The following is a 21,886-nucleotide window of genomic DNA, read 5'->3' as shown; positions in this document are numbered from 1 at the left end:
TCCTGGTTTTGTAGGATGTGTTCTAGGACCATGAGAGTTTGGGTGAGATGTGGACTCCCAGGAGTATGAACCTGTTCACAGTTTCCACTGCTGTGCTGTCAGTGTAAAGAGGCGTGTGAGTTCTCCTGAACTTGATTACTATCTCCTCTGTCTCGTAGACATCGAGGAAGAGGTTATACGCCCAGCACCAGGCCCCAAGTTCTTCTACCTGCTCTCTGTAGGCCATTTCATCGTTGTTGGTGATGAGCCCCACCACCGTTGAACTTGACAATGTGATTTACTTGGGTGTTTGACCATGCCGTCGTGTGTGGCGATGTGGAGAGTGATGGGCTCAGCGCACGGCCTTGGGTGCAGAAGGTGAGGAGGGAGGAGCGCTTGTGCATCCGGACTATGAGATCTGTTGGTTAGGAAATCCAACCATTGCATAGTGGTGTACTTAGACTTAAGAATGAGAGCTTGTTCACCAGAATCGTTGGGACAATAGTATTGAATGCCGAACTGAAATCCAGTAAAAGCATTCTGATATGTGTCCTTGTTTTTTTAGGTGTGTCAGGGCCAGGTGATTGACAGATGCTACGGAATCTGTCATAGGGCAGTTCTGTTGGTGAGTGTCCAGTGTGGCAGGAAGGGAGACTTTGATATGTGGCAGTATCAGCTGCTCAAACCACTTCATGATGATCGGCATCAGTGCCACTGGGCGGTGGTTGTTTTGTTCCGAAGGTGCAGAGTTCTTTGCTACAGGGATGATGGTGACTGATTTGAAGCATATGGGGACAGCAGCCTGGATGAGTGGAGTGTCTCTGATGTCAATGAGCTGATGTTCACAGTCCCTGAGTACTCAGCCTGTTTGGCACCGGAAGCGGGTTGATTCTCTGCAGAGTCCTTCTCTCTCCTGCTGACTGCTCACCTGTGAAAGGGGTAACTTTTGTGGCCAGTGTTGTGTTGCAGTCCTCGAAGTGTGCATAAAAGTTGTTTAGTGTGTCAGGGAGAGAGGCATCGCTGATACAGTTGACACTGTTTTTCCTTGCGTAGTCAGTAATGCCCTTGATGCCAGCTATGTACACCGGGGACCATGTTCCTGAACATTTCGTGCATAGGCAGACTTTGCTCTCTTGATGCCTAAGATGAGATTTCTCCTGGCTGCTCTGAGAGCTGGTCTGTCACCTGACTTGAAGGCAGCGTCCCAAGCTTTTAGTAAGGAGCGCACCTTTGCATTCAGCCAGAGCTTCTGGTTGGTCTGTGAAGTGATTGCTCTTGAGGTACCAATGTAGCCTGCGATGGATGAGACGTATTCCTTGACATTTGTGTCTTCCCCGCTTTGTGGCAGCCACCAGTTCGTCCGTTCAGGGCAGTGGTGAGCACAACAGTAAACTCCCTCGGCAAGTAATGTGGCTGGCAATTAATTGTGAAATGTTCAATTGCCCAAAAACAGTGACTTCAGATGAATTTGTGCACCAACCTCTGTTAATGTACATGCAGATTCCACCTCCTTTGGAGTTCCCCGACAGGAAGTTTTTGTCTGTGCAGAACAGAGTTAAATCACTGAGTCGGGTATGTTGTTGTTTAGCCACGTTATGGTGAAAACCAGACTGTAGCAATTTCTCATCTCCACCTGTGCATTCAGAACACAGAGAAATCTCCTGAGTCTAGTCGTTTTATTTATTTCTCTGTTGTCTCCCACATCCCCATCAACTACCCTGTCCCCGTTTCTCCTATCACCCCCCCCCCCCCACACTAGGGGTTGATTTGCAGTGACCAATTAAACTACAATCAGAACATCTTTGGGATGTGGGAGGAAAACAGAGCACCATGAGGAAACACCATGGTCATGGGATAGCATACAATGTCCACACAGCAGCACCAGAGGTTGCAATCAAACCCAGGTCTCTGAAGTTGTGAATCAACAGCTCTACCTTCCATACTGCTGTAACAATCTTGCATTAGACCCTGGACACCCATTCCTTGTTAAAGCAAGACTTGCAGTTCTATAATGTCCTTGTGAAACATAGTATTTTGTAGCTACTGAAATATAGTCACTGTTATGATAAAGCTATCGAGACCAGGGCCCAAAGCTGATCTCAGGCACACTTTGTGAGGAGTTTGCACATACTCCCTATGACCACACAGGTTCCAGTTCCCTCACACATCACAGAGATATGCTGGTAGGTTAACTGGCCAGTGTAAATTGTCCCTTGGTAGATGATGGTGGAATAACCAGATGGGAGATGATTGATTATGAAGAGGACAGTTCAAAGGGAAAAGGGGACAGAGGGTGGGGACCTGATGGCCTGAGTGGGGTCCTTCTGAGCCATAAATATGTAAATAATCTGGAAAACATCCATTAGCACCACAGCAAGCTCCATCTAAGGCCATGAGATATAGGAGCAGAATTAGGACATCTGGCCCATTGACTCTGCACTGCTATTTCATCATGGCTGATCCAACTTTCTTCTTGGCCTCAATCTCCTGCCTTCTCTCTGTATCCCTTCATGCCCTGACCAATCAAGAATCTATCAACCTCTGTCTTAAATATACATACAGTCTTGGCATCCATAGCTGCCTGTAGCAACAAATTCCATATTCCATAGAAAGAGCCAGGGATCAATTGGCAAAACAATCTTTATGTATAATACAGGCCAAGATGATCTCTCTGCTTTCCAGGTAGGGTTGTGGGATCTTTTAAGTCCATCTGAGGGAGGAGACAGCCCATGATAGTTTTGGCATCTCTAATGGTGCAATATGCCCTCAGTACAGTTTTCAAACTAAATTAGAAGTAGAAAGCTGGAAGAACTCATCAGGTTGGGCAGCATCTGGGGAGGGAAAGGGTGTAAACTTGGTGTTTTGGGTGAGAACTTGCATCAGGACAGTAGAAAAGATTGCCATTACACAGCAGTATGAAGTGGGCTAGGTGGGATGGAGAGGTGATGATGGGCAGATGGAACTAGGGATAGTGTGGGGTGGGTGAAGTGAAGTAAGCTAAGTAGTCAGATGAGTGTATGCATGTCAGTGTGTGTGCCCTGGAGCAACTGGAAAAAGTCTGGGCAAGGGGAGACAGCATGGAGCCCAGGCACGAAGATCTGAGTTCAGTTGGGCAAGAGCAAGCAGAAGCAATGGGTCTTTAAGAAATAAGCATTTGTGTTCAGGTCGTGGTGTGGGCGGGACTTGCCAAATTATGACTTGGGAGCAGTCCACTGAGACAGAACTAACAAGAACAAAGATGCTTGTTATTATCCAATGAACTCTGTGTTTACGCTTCCACTAAATCCCTGATCACCTTGATTGCTTCTTCATGTTTCTTTGGGCCTCCTTAAGATCATTCCTTAAATCCACTTAAAATCATTCTAACAAAGACAGAGTTATCAGCAGGCCCTATGGTTCAACCTGCTTGTTCAGTGACACAAAATTATCTTCAGAACTTTAAACCCCTCCATCAATGAATCCCTGACTTTTTGCACCTTGTTGTATTTTATAATGTGGGGACCAGAACTGAGCATCATGCTCTGTGTAGGGTCTAACCAAGTCTTTGTATAAATAATGACCCATGTCCAACTGATAACACTTTATCCTGAAATAATGGTTTTAATTTTTTCCCATATGTTACACTTTAAGGGATTGTCTCAGAAGCTTTCTTTTAAGAACGGCACTTTTTCTTGCATTATTTTGAGAGATATGTCTGGGCAAGTGAAGAGGTAATTGAGAGGAGCTACTGGAAAGTGGTCACCCCAAGGCTACAGGAGATACATAAATGGGTGACTTGTCTGAAGGGAGAACTTCAGATAGTGGAGTGCACCCCTGTGGCCTTTCCCCTCAACAATAAGTACTCCACTTTGAATGCTGTTGTGGAGAACGGCCTTCCTGGGGGAAGCGACAGTGGCTGTGCCTCTGGCACTGAGTCCGGCCTTGTGGCTCATAAGGTTAGGAAACTGAAGAGCATGGCAGCAGGAACAGTGGACTGTATTGTCGGGGGACAGAGAGGCGATTCTGAGGATGTGAAAAAGAAACACGATTGATGGTTTGCCTCCCAGGTGCCAGAGTTCGTGATGTTTCTGAACATGTCCACAGTATTCTGAAAAGAGAGGGTGAGCTGCCAGAAGTCGTGGTACACATTGATACCAACAACATGGGTAGAAAACAGGAGGAGGGCCTGAAAAAAGAATACAGGGAGTTAGTAAGGAAACTGAGAAGCAGGGCCTCAAGGGTAATAATCTCGAGATTGTTGCCTGTGCCACGCAACAGTGAGGATAGGAATAGAATGAGGTGGCAAATAAATGTGTGGCTGAAGAATTGGAGCAGGGGTCAGAGATTCAGATTTCTGGATAATTGAGACCTCTTCTGGGGCAGGTATGACCTGTACAAAAATGTTCGGGTTGCACTTGAATCCGAGGGGGACCAATATTCTTGTGGGCAGGTTTACTAGAGCTGTTGGGAGTGGTTTAAACTAATATGGCAGGAGGCTGGGAACCAGGATGGAAGAACTGAGGATGAGCAGCAGATGATGGACGTAACATGAATGTAAGGAAAGACAAGCCAAAGATTGGGTACAAATGCAGACAGAACAAAGAATTAAATTGTACCACAGAGGCAAAATTCAAAAGGACAAGAAATGCAGGACTGCAGGTACTGTATTTAAATGTGTGTAGCATCTGGAATAAAGTGAATGAACGTGGTGCAATTAGTGATTGGTTATTATGATGTTGTGGGCATCACTGAGTTGTGGCTGGAAGGAGGCCATAGTTGGGAGCTTAACATTAAAGGATATATTTTGTGTTGAAAGGACAGGCGGGAAGGCATAGGTGGTGGTGTGGCTCTGTTGGTAAGAGATGGAATTACATAGTTAGAAAGAGGTGACATAGGGTCGGAGAAAGTTGTAGAGTGAAGAAATTGCAAGGGTTAAAATAAAACATTAGGGGAATCATATCTAGGGATCCAAATAGTAGCCAAGATGTGGGGTTGAGATTGGAAAAGGCATGTAATAAGGGTAATGTCATAATTGTAATGGGAGACTTCAATATACAAGGGGATTGGAAAAATCAGGTTTGTGTCAGATCACAAGAGGGGGAATTTGTTGAATGCCTACGAGAGGGCTTTTTAGAGGAGCTTGTGCTTGAGACTACTTGGGGAAAGACAATCTTAAATTGGGTGTGGTGTAAAAACCCAAATTTTATCAGTCAGCTTAACAGAAAGGAACCCTTAGGAGGCAGTGATCATAATCTGATATAATTCATACTGCAATTTGAGAGAGAGAAGCACAAGTCACATTTTTCAATATCACAATGGAATTAAGGGAGTTACAGAGGCATGAGAAAAGCCCTTGCTCTTTAGATTGGGGGAGGATACTGGTGGGGATGACAGCAGAACAGAGATGGCTGATGTTTCTGGGATTAGTTCACAAGGTGCAGGATGGATATATCTGCAGAAGAAGTAGTTCTCAAATGGCAGGAGGTAGGCAACTGGGGCTGACAAGGGAAGTTAAGGACTATATAAAAGCCAAGGAAAGGGCATATAAGGTATAAAAAGTGAGTGGATAGTTGGATGTTTGGGAAGCTTTTAAAATCCAACAAAAGACAACTAAAAAGCTATAAGAACTGAAAAGATGAAATATGAAAGTAAACTAGCCAATAATATAAAGCAGGATTCTAAAAGTTTTTTTTTCCCAGATATAAAAAGAGTAAAAGGGAGGTGAGAGTTGATCAGCAGGCCAGGCAGCATCTGTGGGGAAGAAGTACAGTCGATGCTGCCTGGCCTGCTGAGTTCCTTCAGCATTTTGTGTGTGTTGCTCGGATTTCCAGCATCTGCAGATTCTCTCATGTTTGAGATGAGAGTTGATATTGGACCACTGGAAAATTATACTGGTGAGGTAGTAATGGGGGACAAAGAAATGGAAGATGAACTCAATGAGTACGTACAAACAAGCTGGAGGAACTCAGCAGGTCGAGCAGCATCCATGGAAACGAGCAGTCAACGTTTTGGGCTGAGACCCTTCGTCAGGACGTCTTGACGAAGTGTCTCGGCCCGAAACGTTGACTGCTCATTTCCACGGATGCTGCCCGACCTGCTGAGTTCCTCCAGCTTGTTTGTACATGTTGATTTGACCACAGCATCTGCAGTGTACTTTGTGTGAACTCAATGAGTACATTGCATCAGTTTTCACTGTGGAAGCAGTGTGCCAGAGGTCTGTGAGTGTCCGGGAGCAGGAATGAGTGCCTTTACAAAGGGAAAATGTGCTGGACAAACTCAAAGATCTTAAGGTGGATAAGTCACCTGGGCTAGATGGACTACATCCCAGAGTCCTGAGAGAGGTTGCTGAAGAGGTGATGGATGCTTTGGTCAAGATCTTTCAAGAATCTCTTGATTCTATCATGGTGTCAGAGGGTTGGAAGATGGCAAATGTCACTCTGTGGTGACCCACTTCCCAGTGCATTCGAACCCGCTCACACAGTGGCGCGCGCCAGCATTGAGACCAGTCCCAAAAAGGGCACCAAGTCTGCTTCACCAGCAAGGGGAAAAGCCCGCGCGCGGGACGGGACTGTGAATACGTGCCCCCTACAGTATTCCTGCCCGGGGAGGGCGGGATCAGGAAGGCTTTAAAGCGAACCCGCGAAGTTTGAATAAATCTCTTTTGCAACTGCAGCTCATCAACTCCGTGTCGTTATTTAAGCGCTGCGTGTAACACACCACTACAACTCCACCCTTTAAGAGGGGAGGAAGGAAAAAGAAAGGAAATTATGGGCCAGTTAGCCCAACCTCAGTGGTTGGGAAAGTGTTGGAGTCTCTTTTTGAGGATGAGGCTTTGGGGTACTTGGAGACTGATGATAAAATAAGTCAAAGTCAGCATGGTTTCTGTGAAGGGAAATCTTGCCTGACAAATCTGTTAGAGTTCTTTGAGGAAGTAACAAGCAGGGTGGACAAAGGAGAGGCAATGGATGTCATTTACCTGGATTTTCAGAAAGCATTTGATAAAGTGCCTCACGTGAGGCTGCTTAACAAGATAAAATCCCTATTGCATTAAAGGGAAGATACAGACATACATAGAGGAATGGCAGACGGACAGGAGGCAGTGAGTGGGAATAAAGAGAGCCTTCTCTGGTTGGCTGCCAGTGCCAGTGGTGTTCCTCAGGGGTCAGTATCAGGACCGCTACTTTTCACGTTGTTTGTCAATGACTTAGATAGTGGAATTGATGGCTTTGTGGCAAAGTTTGCCGATGATACAAAGATAGGTGGAGGTGCTGAGGAAGCAATGTGATTGCAGCAGGATTTAGACAAATTGAGAGAATGGGCAGAAAAATGGCAGACGGAATACAGTGTTCGGAAATGTACGATAATGCATTTTGGTAAAAGGAACAATAGTGCAGACAATTATCTAAATGGGGAGAAAATTCAAACATTGGAGGTGCAGAGGGACTTGGGAGGCCTCATGCAAGACTCCCAAAAGGTAAATTCACAGGTTGAGTCTGTGATAAAGAAGGCAAATGCAATGTTGGTGTTTATTTCAAGGGGAATAGAATATAAAAACAAGGAGATGACACTAAGCCTTCATAGACAATAATCACTTCACACTTGGAAGATTGTCAACAGTTTAGGGCTACATATCTCAGAAAGGATGTGTTATCATTGGAGCCAGTCCGGAGGAGATTCACGAGGATGATTCTAGAAATTAAGGGGTTAACATAGAGGAGCATTTGGCAGCTTTGAGCCTGTACTCACTGGAATTTAGAAGAATGTGAGGGGATCGCATTGAAACCTACCAAATGTTGAAAGGACTAGATAGAGTGGTTGTGGAGAGGATGTTTCCTGTGGTGGGGGTATCCAGAACTAGAGGGCACAGCCTCAAAATTGAGGGGTGACCTTTTAGAACAGAGATAAGGAGAATTTTTTTTAGCCAGAGAGCAGTGCTCTGCCACAGACTGTGGTCAAGCCCAAGGTAGGTGTATGGAGTTGAGTGGGATCCAGGATCAGCCGTGATGGAATGGCGGAACAGACTCGATGGGCTGAAAGCCTAATTCTGCTCTTCTGTTTTATGGTCTAGCCCACTGATGGTTTGCATGATAGTGGCACTCTGGGTCTCTATAGTCATTTATTGAAGAAGCTATGCCTAATGCATAACCAACTTTTCTTTACTCCAGGTTTGCTCATTAAGGTTACACCGACCCTGTAATCCGGATTTTTTTAGCAGCTTTTTTAATGCAGTAAAATAGACCAGGTTTTTCCCAACGGGAAGCGCAGAAAGTGATGGAGATCACTGTTACTGGGTATGAATTTTATGGGGGCATTGATGGAACTGAGAGGGCGTGAAAATGTAGTGGAACGAAGAATGGGCAGTACACGTTGGGGCAGAGCAAGGTTGGTATCTTTCAGTGGGTGAAATTGTGAGAGATAATAGAAAGCTGAGGTATTTTTAAATCTTGGGAAGCTTTGACATGCTTCTGTTGTCTCAGTGGAGAAGGAATGGGGAACTGTTCATCTACTGGTGAGGAAATGTGTAGGGGAGGCTTATCAGCTCCTTCTGCATTCTCCCAGAACAGCAACTGCATTTGATATGTTCTGAAGTTATAATTCTTTCTTTTGAAATCTCTTCTTGCAATCCAAGTAAATTACACTCAGTGGAATTCTGGTTATTCCCAGGCAATGTCAATTAGAAGGGTTTAAAGGGAGTGTGTCCCAGGAGACATACACACTTAACTCTTTGGCTTATTACTAAATTTGATATCATCCTGCACCTTTACTGATTCCTGAGCAAGTTGCTGGAGAAAACGGTCCAGAAATTCACTCTTTTTCTAATGAGTCCCTTTCTGCTTATCTCAGTCCAGTTCGGGAACAATTATCCATGAATCATCAGGCTTCTGAACGAGAGGGGATTACTTCACTCAACTTCACTTGCGCCATCACTGTTCCCACAACCTATAGACTCACTTTCAAGGACTTTTTGATATTTATTTTTATTTTATTTTCTATTTGCATGGCTTGTTGTCTTTTGCACACTGGTTGTCTGCCCTGTTAGTACCGTCTTCCATCAAATCTGGATTTATTGAGAATGCCCACAAGAAAATGAACCTTAAGGTTGTATATGGTGACAACCTTATAGGTGATAATAAATAATTTGATAATAAATTTACTGTGAACTTTGAAGTTAATGCAGTACTCCTTGTTCATAGGGTCTCAGTGTTAACAAAATCAGCTCATTATGATGCAGAAAGATCTACATTCCTTTCTCACAATCAATGCCTGAAGACATCCCAAGCACGTCTGAGCTGTGCACTCTCCATAGCCTCAAGATGTCCCAAAACACATCCCAACTGTGCAGTTTGGCTGCCGATGAGACACTTGGCAGCCAAACTGTGCACAGCAAGCTCCCCCAAATAACATCATCAAAGTACCACCCCTGTTGGTCAGAACACAGTATTGCCCCAGTTGTCTTAAACTTTCAGGGGATCATAGAAATCACTTATTCACACGAAGGGAAATGGGAAACTGAAGCTTTTGATTTCCCCAATCCCCTTCCCCTCCCTGTTCAATTAAAAACTGTCAAAACTTGAGGATAGAACATGGAACAGTACAGCACAGGAGCAGGCCTTCAGCCTACAATGTTGCACTGAATTAATTATACTAATGGCACCTATTGTCTTCTACCTGTACATCCCTCCATTCTCTGCACGTTTGTGTGTCTGTCATTAAATGACTGTTTTATTTACCTCCAGCATCACCTCTGGCAGTGCATTCTGGTCTCCTTCCACTCTCTGCGTTTAAAAATATCTTGCCCCACATATCTCATTTTTCCCTCTCACCGTAAAGCAATCCTGTAGTATTTGACATTTCTACCCCAAGAGAAAGATAACAGCTCTCTTTCAATCTGCTCTCATAATTTTATAAACATCCACGAGGTCTCCCCTCAGCTTCCATTACTCCAAAGACAATAAATCAAGTTGTCCAGCTGTTCCTTACAGCTCATGCTTCTAATCCAGGCAGGAACCTTGTAAACCTAACAGGAGCAAACCTGCAGATGCTGGAAATCCGAAGGAACACCCACAAAATAGAACATAGCACAATACAGACCCTACAAGTACTGTGTGTAAACCTATTCTACAGCTCTCCAAAGCCTCAACATGGGGCAACCAAAACTGAATCCAGTTCCTCAGATTCAGACTAAAGTGTTGATAAGAATTATGGGTCAGGATATTCAAATACTGACCAGCCATGGCTTAACTGATTGGTGGAAGAGACTAGAGAACTAAGTGGCCTGCTATTCTTCAGAAAGGCGCCTTCAGCTTTCTCTTCATTCAAATCTTTCTCCCTTTTCTTCCCCCACTCAACTAACATCCCCACAGCTAAGATGACTCCCCACGCAATTCCTGAAGCCTCAGCAACCCCGGCACTGGACCCAAAGGAACAGAGAGAGCAAATGATGCGCAGGAGGTTAAAGGTCATCGAGGAGCTAGTACAGACCGAGAGAGATCACTACAAGGACCTGGATCTGTGTATCACGCATGTAGTGCAACCTCTCCGGCAGAAACAGGTAATCTTTTTGTACCTAGTCGAGCCACTCTGTGCTGTGATCCTATTGCTCAGCTCCCTCTGCTGGTTAACGTATGGAACGTGCTGCCAGAGGAGATGGAGTCGAAGCATGATTATGCCATTTTGCCAGGCACTTAAGTGGGGGTATAGAAAGACAGAGGTTCAGTGCTGGAACAAGGGATTAGTTTAGTGGATGTGCGTCACGTTCCTGGGTTTAAACACCCTGGAGTATCTATCCTGCGTCCAGATGCAACCATACTGCCAATGTTCAATAGTGCCCTTTGACATCAGAGAATGCATACAGTATACAACCTGAAATTCTTGCTCTTCACAGACATCTACAAAAACAGTTGCGTATTCCAAAGAATGAATGACGGTAAAATCATTTGAACCCAAAGCCCTCTTCTCCCCTGAGTCCCACGCACAAGCATCAACCTCCAACAGCTGATCCGCTGTTCCTGATATTCCCTCTTCTCCAGCGACACTTCAGGCACTGGCACTGGCATAGAATCGGCTCATCCACAGGCCTGCAAAGTTTAGGGCCCCTGAAGGCCCTCTTGGCTTCTTGGCTCTGCCCTTGGGATATCGAGAAACAGTCTGGTCAGTGAACCCCGAGAGCAGGAACCATTACCATAAGGAACCACAGTTTGAGTGCTGGCGCAGGTCAAAGGCACTGACAGAACCCATCCTTGAAAAGGGGGAAAAAAAACAGACATTCAAGGTAGTAATTAAGCATTTTCCACAGATGAGCTCAAAGAAGCTACTGTCTAACACCATCATAGCTCCGGCCCAAAGCCTCCATTTTCTTAGAAGTTTAAGACAATTCAGTATGTGATGCACCATCAATAACTCACTCTGAGACACAAAGGCGAGATATCGGTTTTTATTGACTGGAAGAAGGAACAAGCAGTGAGTGACCATCATACTACATCCTGGAGACTGAGAGGCCGGGCTCAGACCTTGATCGCCTTTATACCGGGGTCTGTGGGAGGAGTCACAGGAGCAGACAGCAGGGGGCGTGTCCAGACAGGTATATGTAGTTCACCACAGTATGTCATCAAAAACTGGCAAATTTGTCTACGGTGGAAGTCAATCTGACTGGTCGTGTCATGGCCTGGTAAGGGAATTCCAATGCGCAGAAATTCAAGAGGCTACAGAGAGAGGCGGACTCCTCCATTTCCCTCGTGGGTACAGCTCTCCCCACCATTGAGGGCATCCATGTACCGATGACTCAGCAGAGTATAGCATCTATCATCAGGGTCCCCCACCTTTAGGGGGAGGGGAATGGCCGACCTCTTCTTGATGCTGCAATCAGACGGGAGGTACAGGACCTCAAAGACCCACATCCCAAGGTTCAACAACAGATTGTATCAGGTTCCTGAACTTACTCGTAAACCTCAATTCTACCTCAGATCATGTCTCCCTCATCTTGCACTAACGTGTGACTATGTTTCTTTCCTTGTTATTTTGTCCCGTAAGTTGTACGTGATTTAGGTGGCAGACCAGCTGCTGGGGATTGGAAAAAAACATCCTCGTCATGGAGAAAGGTCTCAGCCTGAAACGTCGAGTGTTTATTCATTTCCATAAACGCTGCTGGACCTGCTGGGTTCCTCTGGCATTCTGTGTGTGTTGTCTTGGATTTCCACATCTGCAAACTTTCTCATGTTTATTATTGCTATTCCTGTGTTTTGTATCATTAAATGTTCTCTTTGTGATTTATATAAATGACCTAGATGAGGAAGTGGAGGGATGAGTTAGTAAATTTACTGATGACACTAAGGTTGGGGGTGTTGTGGATAGTGTGGAGGGCTGTCAGAGGTTACAGCGGGACATTGATAGGATGCAAAACTGTGCTGAGAAGTGACAGATGGAGTTCAACCCAGAGAAGTGTGAGGTGGCTCATTTTGGTAGGTCAAAGGTGATGGCAGAATGTAGTATTAATGGTAAGACTCTTGGCAGTGTGGAAGATCAGAGGGATCTTGGGGTCTGAGTCCATAGGACACTCAAAGCTGCTATGCAGGTTGACTCTGTGGTTAAGAAGACATACAGTACATCGGCCTTCATCAAGCGTGGGATTGATTTTAAGAGCCGAGAGGTAATGTTGCAGCTATATCGAACCCTGGTCAGACCCTACTTGGAGTACTGTGCTCAGTTCTGGTCACCTCACTACAGGAAGGATGTGGAAACCATAGAAAGGGTGCAGAGGAGATTTACAAGGATGTTTCTTGGATTGGGGAGCATGCCTTATGAGAATAGGTTGAGTGAACTCGGCCTTTTCTACTTGGGGCAATGGAGGATGAGAGGTGACCTGATAGAGGTGTATAAGATGATGAGAGGCATTGATTGTGTGGATAGTCAGAGACTTTATCCCAGGACTGAAATGGCTAACATGAAAGAGCACAGTTTTAAGGTGCTTGGAAGTAGGTACAGAGGAGATGTCAGGGGTAAGTTTTTTACACAGAGAATGGTGAGTATGTGGAATGGGCGACAGTGGTGGAGGTGGATATGATAGGGTCTTATAAGCGGCTCCTCGATATGTACATGGAGCTTAGAAAAATAGAGGGCTATGGGTAACCTTAGGTAATTTCTAAAGTAAGTACATGTTCAGCACAGCATTGTGGGCCGAAGGGCCTGTATTGTGTTGTAGGTTTTCTAAAAGAGGGCAACCTAATCATGATAGGCAAGAAGTGGCAAGGTTTTGGGACTGGTGGAGAGACCAAACAATGGAGTAATAATGTAAGAACAACTGATGGATCAATAGGGTCTGTAGCAGAAAGTTCCACAGCAAGGCAGCAGTGGGAATGTAGGAGTTGAGTGGCAAAGGGCAGAGATGGGTTTCAGTGGAAGCCATATGAACACGAGTGTGAAAGGAACTGAGTGGTGAAGAGAGAAGATTAGAAGGGATGGAAGCAGGCAGGTGTTAAGTCCAAGCACCAGAATGAAGCAGGTGGACTGAATGGCCTGGCCCCTGCTGTGGACTTAATGCAGTTTAATTGCTGCTGCCCAGGTATTTCAATCTGAAGAAAGTACAAAGAAGATCTCAAATACCTAATGACAGACAGAAATCTAATCACAGTCTACATGTCTCTACTTTCTGTGAAGGCTGAGGAAAATCCATCTCCCACACCCCATCCTCATCACATTCTACAGGGGTTGTATTGAGAGCATCCTGAGCAACTGCATCACTGCCTGGTTTGGTAATTGCACCATCTTGGATCGCAAGACCCTGCAGCGGATAGTGAGGTCAGCTGAGAAGATCATCGGGGTCTCTCTTCCCACCATCACGGACATTTACACTACACGCTGCATCCGCAAAGGAAACAGTATTATGAAGGACCCCATGCACCCCTCATACAAACTCTTCTCCCTCCTGCCGTCTGGGAAAAGGCTCCGAAGCATTTGGGCTCTCACAACCAGACTATGTAACAGTTTCTTCCCCAAACCTATCAGACTCCTCAATACCCAAAGCCCAGACTGACACCTTGCCCTACTGTCCTATTTATTATTTATTGTAATGTCTGCACTGTTTTTGTGCACTTTATGTAGTCCTGTGTAGGTCTGTAGTCTAGTATAGCTTTCTCTGTGTTGTTTTTTTACGTAGTTCAGTCTAGTTTTTGTACTGTGTCATGTAACACCATAGTCCTGAAAAACGTCGTCCCATTTTTACTATGTACTGTACCAGTAGTCATGGTTGAAATGACAATAAAAGTGACTTGACTTGACTTGATGTTGATTACAGCCAGATGCAGATATTTTGGATATATTCTATGAACCAAATCCCACGGGACACTAAAGTCGGAGGATGTTAATTGCCACACAAAATGCTGGAGGAACTCAGCAGGTCAGGCAGCATCGAAGGAGAGGAATAAACAATTGACATTTTGGCCTCAGATCCTTCATCAAGACTAAAGGAATGGGGAAGAAAACAGAAGCCATGTTGGCTCCTTCCTCATTCCTTTCCAGTCCTGAGGAAAGCTTTCAGAATGAAACATCGATTGTTTATTCCTCTCTGTAGATGCTATCTAAGCCGCTGAGGAGTTCCTCCAGCATTTTTTGTTTACTCTGGACTTTCAGCATCTGCAGTATCTCTTGTGTTTATGTTAATTTCCTGTTGGACTAAAACTATATTGCCTGATGTTTGAAGTGACGAATCTTTATAAATTAATTCAGCTTTCTCTCTGCAGATAGAGTGTCTCGATGTGGACGGGTTGTTCAGTAACATCGAATCAGTCCATCAGATATCTGCCAAGCTCTTGTCAATGCTGGAATACACAGTCACTGAGGATGAGCAAGAAACACAGATGATCGGTATGGAAGCAATGACCTGGAATATATTTGTATTTAACAGTTGGAGATCCCAGAAATCCATATCGATTTCTACAGAGATCTAAGCGGAGGAGTTGTAAAAGTAGAGGAAACCTATTCAACATGTTCATAATGTAATTTTTTTTAATGATTGGGTGGGTTGAAAGCTAGGATAATAAATAGAGAGAAAGGAAAGCCTTGAGGTTGTGCATAAAACCTAGAAAATTTAATTAATGTATTTCAGTCAGAGTGCTGCCCGGCTGCGAAGGGGACAATATAAAATGAAGTTCAGCAGAGATCGGAAAAAATGGGGTTGCCTCTAGATAACATTGCTGGGTAAAAACATACTGAGGCCAAAGGAAGTCACATCCAATGCACACCGTTTAAGGGAATACAAAATACTTAGGGGAACAAAATTAGGAAATCAAAAAGGAACTGTGAAATTGAATCTTGAAGGAAAAATGTCTTAAATTATGGGAGATGCAAATTGTAAAAAAAAGAGGATGATGATGAAATAGGGTAGACAGTCGAGAGTTAGAATCATTGCCCAGGTAGAAATATCAAGTACTGGAGGACACGCATTTACGGTAAGAGGGGAAATATTCGAAGAGATGTGTAGGACAATTTTTTTTACAGAGTGGTGGGTGCCTGGAACAGGTACCGGTGGAAGCAGATACAGTAGTGGTCTTTATACGTATCAACATGCAGGAAGGATCTAGTTCAATTCAGCATCATGTTCGGCACAGACATGATGGGCTGTAGGGCCTGCTCCTGTGCTGTGCTCTTCTATGTTTTATGAATATAAAACAAAATGGGATAGGTTCCCACATACAACTAATAAAAAGAAAAATTGGGATTATTATTGGCATATTCACTGGAGAGAGTAAAACCATCATAGTCTTTGAGTTATACGGTACAGTGCAAAAGCTTAGGCACATATACAGTTGGCCCTCCTTATCCGCGGGTTCAATCAACCGTGAATCAGGAAATCCCAGAAGTTCCCTCTCCAGCACTTCTTGTTTGAGCGTGTACAGACTTTTTTCTTGTCATTATTCCCTACACAATACAGTATAAAAACTATTTACATAGCATTTACATTTTTATTAGGTATTACAAGTAATATAGAGATGATTTAAAGTATACAGGAGGATGTGCATAGGTTACCGCAGATCGGGAATTTAAAAAAATTGGAAATTCTCTGAGTCAGAACAGATACATACGGTATTATTTAGTGTCAGTTAGTCAAACGTTTGTCTTAGTATATAGTATATATTTTACCTTTCTATGCATATAAAACACTTCAGAAACTTTATCCTTTAAAATTGTTCCAATCGTAGCCTAATGTTTTTCCAATGATCGATGGCGTTTCACCTCTTTCTGATCACTTTACTGTTTCCACTTTATTTTCAATTGTGATCGTTTTCCGGAGCAGAAACACTGCGGGTGGTGGGTCCTGAGCTCTGCTGGGCCGTAAAGTCCACCGACTTGAGCATCCGCATTTTTGGTATCCGCAGGAAGTCCCAGAACCAATCCCCCGCAGATAAGGAGGGTCGACTGAATATAGCTAGGGTGCCTGAGACTTTTTCACAGTACTGTATTTGTCAACGTGAAGCGGAGAGCAAGTTTGTAGATCTGGTGGGAGTAATGTTGGGAATGGCGACGGTTATGCACCGTGGGCGGGGTAAGGGACAAGTGGCAGAGGAGTGCCAGGAGCAGAGGGAGGGGTGGTACAGGTGCAGACACACCCAGCCCTGAGACACCAGGCAAGGTAATTTAATTCCAAACAATTGGTTTTATTGATCATTACAGAATGTATCTCTGCTTCCCTCCCTCTCCCTTCCCATTTCCCAACCGTGATTCTCCTTTCCCTGCCCCCTTCCCGTTTCCCAACTGTGATTCTCCTTTCCCTGCCCCCTTCCCGTTTCCCAACCATGATTCTCCTTTCCCTGCCCCTTTCCCGTTTCCCAACCGTGATTCTCCTTTCCCTGCCCCCTTCCCCCTCAGTCCACAGTAGAGACTCGTATCAGAGTCAGGTTTATCGTCACTCACATACGTCATGAAATTAGCTTTTTTGCCACAGCAGTGCCGTGCAGTACATAAAATTACAACAGTACTGTGCAAGCTACATATGTACATGTGCTCTAGACTTCTGCACAGTACTATACATGGAAATGGGCCTTTACTGTAATTTATCCATGTGCTGCACAGTAATCTAGTTCCATCTGCCCATGTTAGCCCATAGACTCTAAACCTCTCCTATCCATGTACATACCTAGATGGATTTTAAATGTTGCTTTAAATGCACCAGCAGCAAAAACAAAATGACAGATGTATTAAACAATTTGGTTTGCTATGTTAAATACAAGGGAGATGTTTTAGGTGAAACTGCAATTAGAAGTAAAATATCACATTATAAAATATTTTTAAAAAAATGCTTAACAATTAATCAAGTGCATGGACATGTTGGATCAAAGAGCTTTTTCCATGCTGTATGACTCTATGACTATGACTCAATAAACTCAGAAAATAAAATTCCTAGTTCAGGACCATTATATTTTAAAAGAGATTGCAGAGGTGTTGCTATAAATGAATAATAATTGGTTATCGTGTCAGAACATGGGTAGAGAGCTGAGATAATGCTACACTTAGGAAAAGAGATGGACTGTGATCTGGGAACAATAGATCTGCTTAACATCAGCAGTAGAAATTTATTGATGTTCTTGATAAACAAGGAAAGTTTAAATAAATCTTGAAAGCTAAAAGAGGTGAAATCAATGCTTGATTTTCAAAAGCAAAATCTTGTACAGCCAGTATTAAATTATTGAAGTAGTTGTACGGTAGCAACTCTGGTGGTTAAGTATATTTGAAGTTGCAGAAAACCTTTGATAAGGAGCCACTTATCAAGAGTGTGTGGGATCAGGTGCAGAAAAATGTGAGGCCAGCCATTTTGGTAGACAAAAAGAAATGGCAGTTTTAAATGGTGAGTGATTAAGAGGGGTTGGAGTTCAGAGGGACTTGGGTTCCCTTGTACAAAATTCACTGTAAATTAGCATTCGTTATAGCAAAGAATTGTGAAGATAAGCCTCTATTGCGGGAGGATTAGCATACAAATTTGGAAATGCCTTGGGCTCAGTGAGGTCACATCTGGAGTATTATGTACAAGTCTGATCTCCCTATCTCGAGAAGGAGGTATTTATTACAGAGCAACCCGCAAAATGCTGGCGGAACTCAGCAGGTCAGGCAGCATCTATGGAGGGGAATAAACAGTTGATGCTTCGGGCCTGATGAAGGATCTCGGCCTGAAATGTCGACCGCTTACTCCTCTCCATGAACGCTGCCTGATGTGCTGAGTACCGCCAGCATTTTGTGTGTGTTGCTCTGGACTTATAGCATCTGCGGAATTTAGTTTGGTTATTTATGACAGAGGTAGTGCAGCAAGGGTTCATGCAATTTGTTGTAAGAGAGAGATAAAGTATTTTAGTCTTGTATTTTTAGAGGAATGATGGGTGATCTTACAACATTCCATATAGAACTTGGGTAAGTAGATGTAAGGATGATGCTTCCCCAGGTCGGGGGTTTCCGGAGGTCTCAGTTACACAATAAGGGATCAGAAGTGAGGTGAGAAGAAATTCTCTCATTCAGGGCTAAATTTTTGACATTTTTTACCAAAGAGGGCTATTGGGGATTAGTCACCGAGTGCATTCAAGAAAGAGATTGATAAATTGTTAAAACTGGAGGGGATATGGAGTGGGAGAAGCAAAAATGGCTTTGAAGTAAAAGATCGACATTGATTGGCAGGTTATGGGTTCTCATTATTGGAGACCACAAAGTCTGCAATAGTGTGATCAGTTAGCTTCAGGATGGAGAGAGCAAGTGGTGTTTTCAGAGACCCAGAAATCTCACAAGTATCAGCGCTGGCACCACAGTTATTCATAGTAATACGGCACCAAAACAGACCCGTGGCCAAACTGATCCATGCCAACCAATGTACTCATCTCACCGACTCCCATTTGCCTCCATTGGGCCAATACCCCTCTAAACTTTTCCAATCCATGTACCTGTTGAACTGTCTTTTAAAAGTTTTTTTTGTGTCTGACTCAACCACTTCCTCTGGCAGCTCATTCCACCACATCCACCCTTTATATAAAAAAACTTGCCTTTCAAGTTCCTGTTAAATCTTCCCCCTCTCACCTTAAGCCTATTTCCTCCAGTTATTGAAAATACATGTCAACTGTCTGTACACTGGTCTTTGGAATCAAAATTACAATTTCTACATTTGAAATCTGAAAACAAGTTACAGTAGCAGTAGTCAATAGGAAAGAGGTGGTCATAAAGTCCTACAACTTGAAAACAGGCTATCTGGCCCAACTTGTCAATGCTGACCAGTGGAGACCCATCTGTATCAATTCCATCTTACATCATGTGGCCTGTAGCCTTCTATGTGTGGGTCATTCATAGAAACAGCCCTTAAATGCTGTCAGAGACTCTGCTTCCATTACTCTCTCCAGCAGTGTATTCCAGATATCACCACCCTGGGTGAAAATATCCCCCTCAGGTTCCCTATGAATGTCTCCCCACAAACTTACTCTAAATCTCTGTCCTCTCCTGTTATCTACTCTTACACGGGGAAAAGATTCCTGTGGTCCACTCTATCTAACACTTGCCTATATGCTCTCCATTCTGTAGCCAAGTGGCCACCCAGTTCTAGCATTTGATAATGAAAATTCCTATCCAACCAGTCAATGAAGATCTTTTCACTTTCCTTCTCTTACCCCACATGCCCTTCAATTTTAAGAATCTATCAACTTCTCTCAAGTACATTGACTAAAGACCTCAATCATGTCCTTTTTGAACCTCCTTTACTCCAGGCAAAACAGACCCAGCCTCTGCATTCTCATCTCTGAAATGCTCCATGAATCAACAACCTGGTGAATCTTCTCTGTGCTCTCTCCAGCGTGCTCACACTTTGTCTAAAGCAATTAAACAGGACACGTTACTAACGTACGAATAGTTCGTTAATACATTTCATCATTGTATCTTATTATTGTAACCCTATTTTGGGGTCAGGTGTCACTGGGGAGGGCAGCAGTTATTGCTCACTCTCAGCTGTCCTCGAGAGCGTTTAGATGAGCCTCTTTGAACCTCTGCGGTCCTTCCAGTGAATCTTTTCCCACTGTGCTTTTGGGAAAATTAAGGACTGATATTTTATTGTCATAATGGTATGAAACATTACCCAGAAAATAAGGAACTGAGATCCTAATCTATGGCGGAATAGTATATTCTTGTATTTTCAGCAATATTAGAAATCTTCTCAAGTCTGTGCCATAGTCATAGTTATTAATATAAACTTATTGTTGAATTAATCTCTGTTGCTCTCTGTGACTTTAATGTCTGCTCTTCAACCTTTGAGCCCAAAACTACACAAATAATTCCTCATGTCATCTACACAAATAAAATCAAAAAGCTGCCCATGTTGGAAAATTGAAGCACAAATAGGAAATGCTGGACATACTAAGCAGCTCAGACTGCAGCAGTTAACATTTCAAGTAAGGGTCAGACCTGCTTCCGTCCTGCCCTTTGGCCACCCATCACCGCCTTCTCACCTTGCACCTCCTGTTCCAATCCTCCCTCTTACTGATTTACCCTGACTCGCTCCCCTCCAGTGTCTCCATCCAGGTGAAATGACTCAACCCAAAGCATCAACTTGTACATTCCCCTCCATGGATGCTGCCCGACCCGCTGAGTTCCTCCAGGTTCCAGCACCTGTAGTGTTTTCACTCTCCATTTAACTTCTCCACTTTGAAGGATTTCTCCTCCCTTTGATAGGAGTTTCTGTGAGATCCCCTCTCACCGCTCCTTCTCTGATTTCTGCTCTTCCACCACGTTCTCACCTAGACTCACTCCCACAGCTGCTTGTCCTTCCGTTCTTCTACACTCTCTCCACCTCCATCGGCCTGTCACCCCTTCTCCCTCTCTCTCATACTGCCCTTTATCCGCAGCTACAGAGAAAGCGCAGTGCAGGCAGAGAGTAAGGTGTAAGGCCATAACGAGGTGGGTTGTGATATCAGAAGACCACCTTAGAACAAAGAATATAGAACAGTACAGTCTTGGTGTTGGGCTATGTTGAAAGCACAGTCAGGGGAGATGTTCCAGAGGCCAGAGTACACAGACATGCTCTGACTGAATCCATCCTTGTAAATTCATGAGTGAAGGCTTCGGCCTGTTTCCACTGATGCTTCGGTCTAATGTGTATTTTCTTCAACAGGTGAAATATTTTTGCAGATTAAAGCTCCTTTAGAGGAAGTCTATAAAATCTATTGTTATCACCATGACGACGCCAATAATTTGCTGGCAGTGTATGACAAAGATGAAGACATTCGGCAGCATATAAGAACTCAAGTTGATATTCTGAAGTAAGTGAGCTGTTGTTTTTGTTTTAATGAACATGTTAGCCACATCTAAGTGAGCGTCACTATCAGCTCTGGGTCTGACAAGTCTCAGTCCTGATGGCTGTCCTGGGCAGTTCTGAAGGAGTGACCTTTCAAGGAAACATTTACCCAGCCTGTCAGGAGTGAAGCCAAAACTTGAGGGAATTCTGCCAGTCGCGACCAATGTGTATTCCTCAACCACAACACGAATGGTCAGGTGTGACGTGGTTGGACCTCAACGAGGTGCAGCAGGTCCAGAGACATGGGTTCAGTCCTGAGCCCCTGTGCTGCCCGTGTGGCGTTTGCCATTTCTGTGTTGGCATAGCTTTCCCCCTGAGTGCCCTGCTTTCCTCCCTCATCCCAAAAACGTACCGGGAGATTAACTGGCCACAGTAACTTCCTCCAAGCTTTGGGAATTAGGGTGGTGAGGAACACGTGAGCATGGGTTAGGAATGCTCTGAATCAACAGAGATTCGATGGGCCAGACAGGTTCCTTCTGTGTTGTGAGGAATGTCTCTAAAGCAGAGCCTAAGGAGCACAGAGTGTCCTAACTCCCCACCGGCCTCAAAGGGTGAAGGCCACGGGAGCATCAGGGACAGTTTCTTTACTCAAAGGGTGGTGCGCATTTGGAATGAACTGCCAGA

The 21,886-nt window shown here is 44.2% G+C and overlaps 1 protein-coding gene across 2 annotated transcripts in view; it reads left to right on the top strand.

The window, feature by feature from the left end:
* The window catches only part of arhgef38 (Rho guanine nucleotide exchange factor (GEF) 38), a 102,380-nt gene that overhangs the window by 36,856 nt on the left and 43,638 nt on the right, over window positions 1–21,886 (top strand). The window contains exons 2-4 of one of the 2 annotated variants that reach the window (XM_059965458.1): window positions 10,323–10,510; window positions 14,694–14,817; window positions 21,080–21,227. In XM_059965458.1, the coding sequence (XP_059821441.1) occupies window positions 10,323–10,510; window positions 14,694–14,817; window positions 21,080–21,227 (460 nt within the window). The remainder of the gene's footprint in view (window positions 1–10,322; window positions 10,511–14,693; window positions 14,818–21,079; window positions 21,228–21,886) is intronic. The other variant, XM_059965459.1, reaches the window with a different exon arrangement.

This window comes from Hypanus sabinus, chromosome 3 (assembly GCF_030144855.1).
Source record: "Hypanus sabinus isolate sHypSab1 chromosome 3, sHypSab1.hap1, whole genome shotgun sequence".
Lineage (NCBI taxonomy): Eukaryota > Metazoa > Chordata > Chondrichthyes > Myliobatiformes > Dasyatidae > Hypanus > Hypanus sabinus.
The sequence above is the reverse complement of the archived record's forward strand: the minus strand, read 5'-3'. Positions and strand labels throughout refer to the sequence as shown.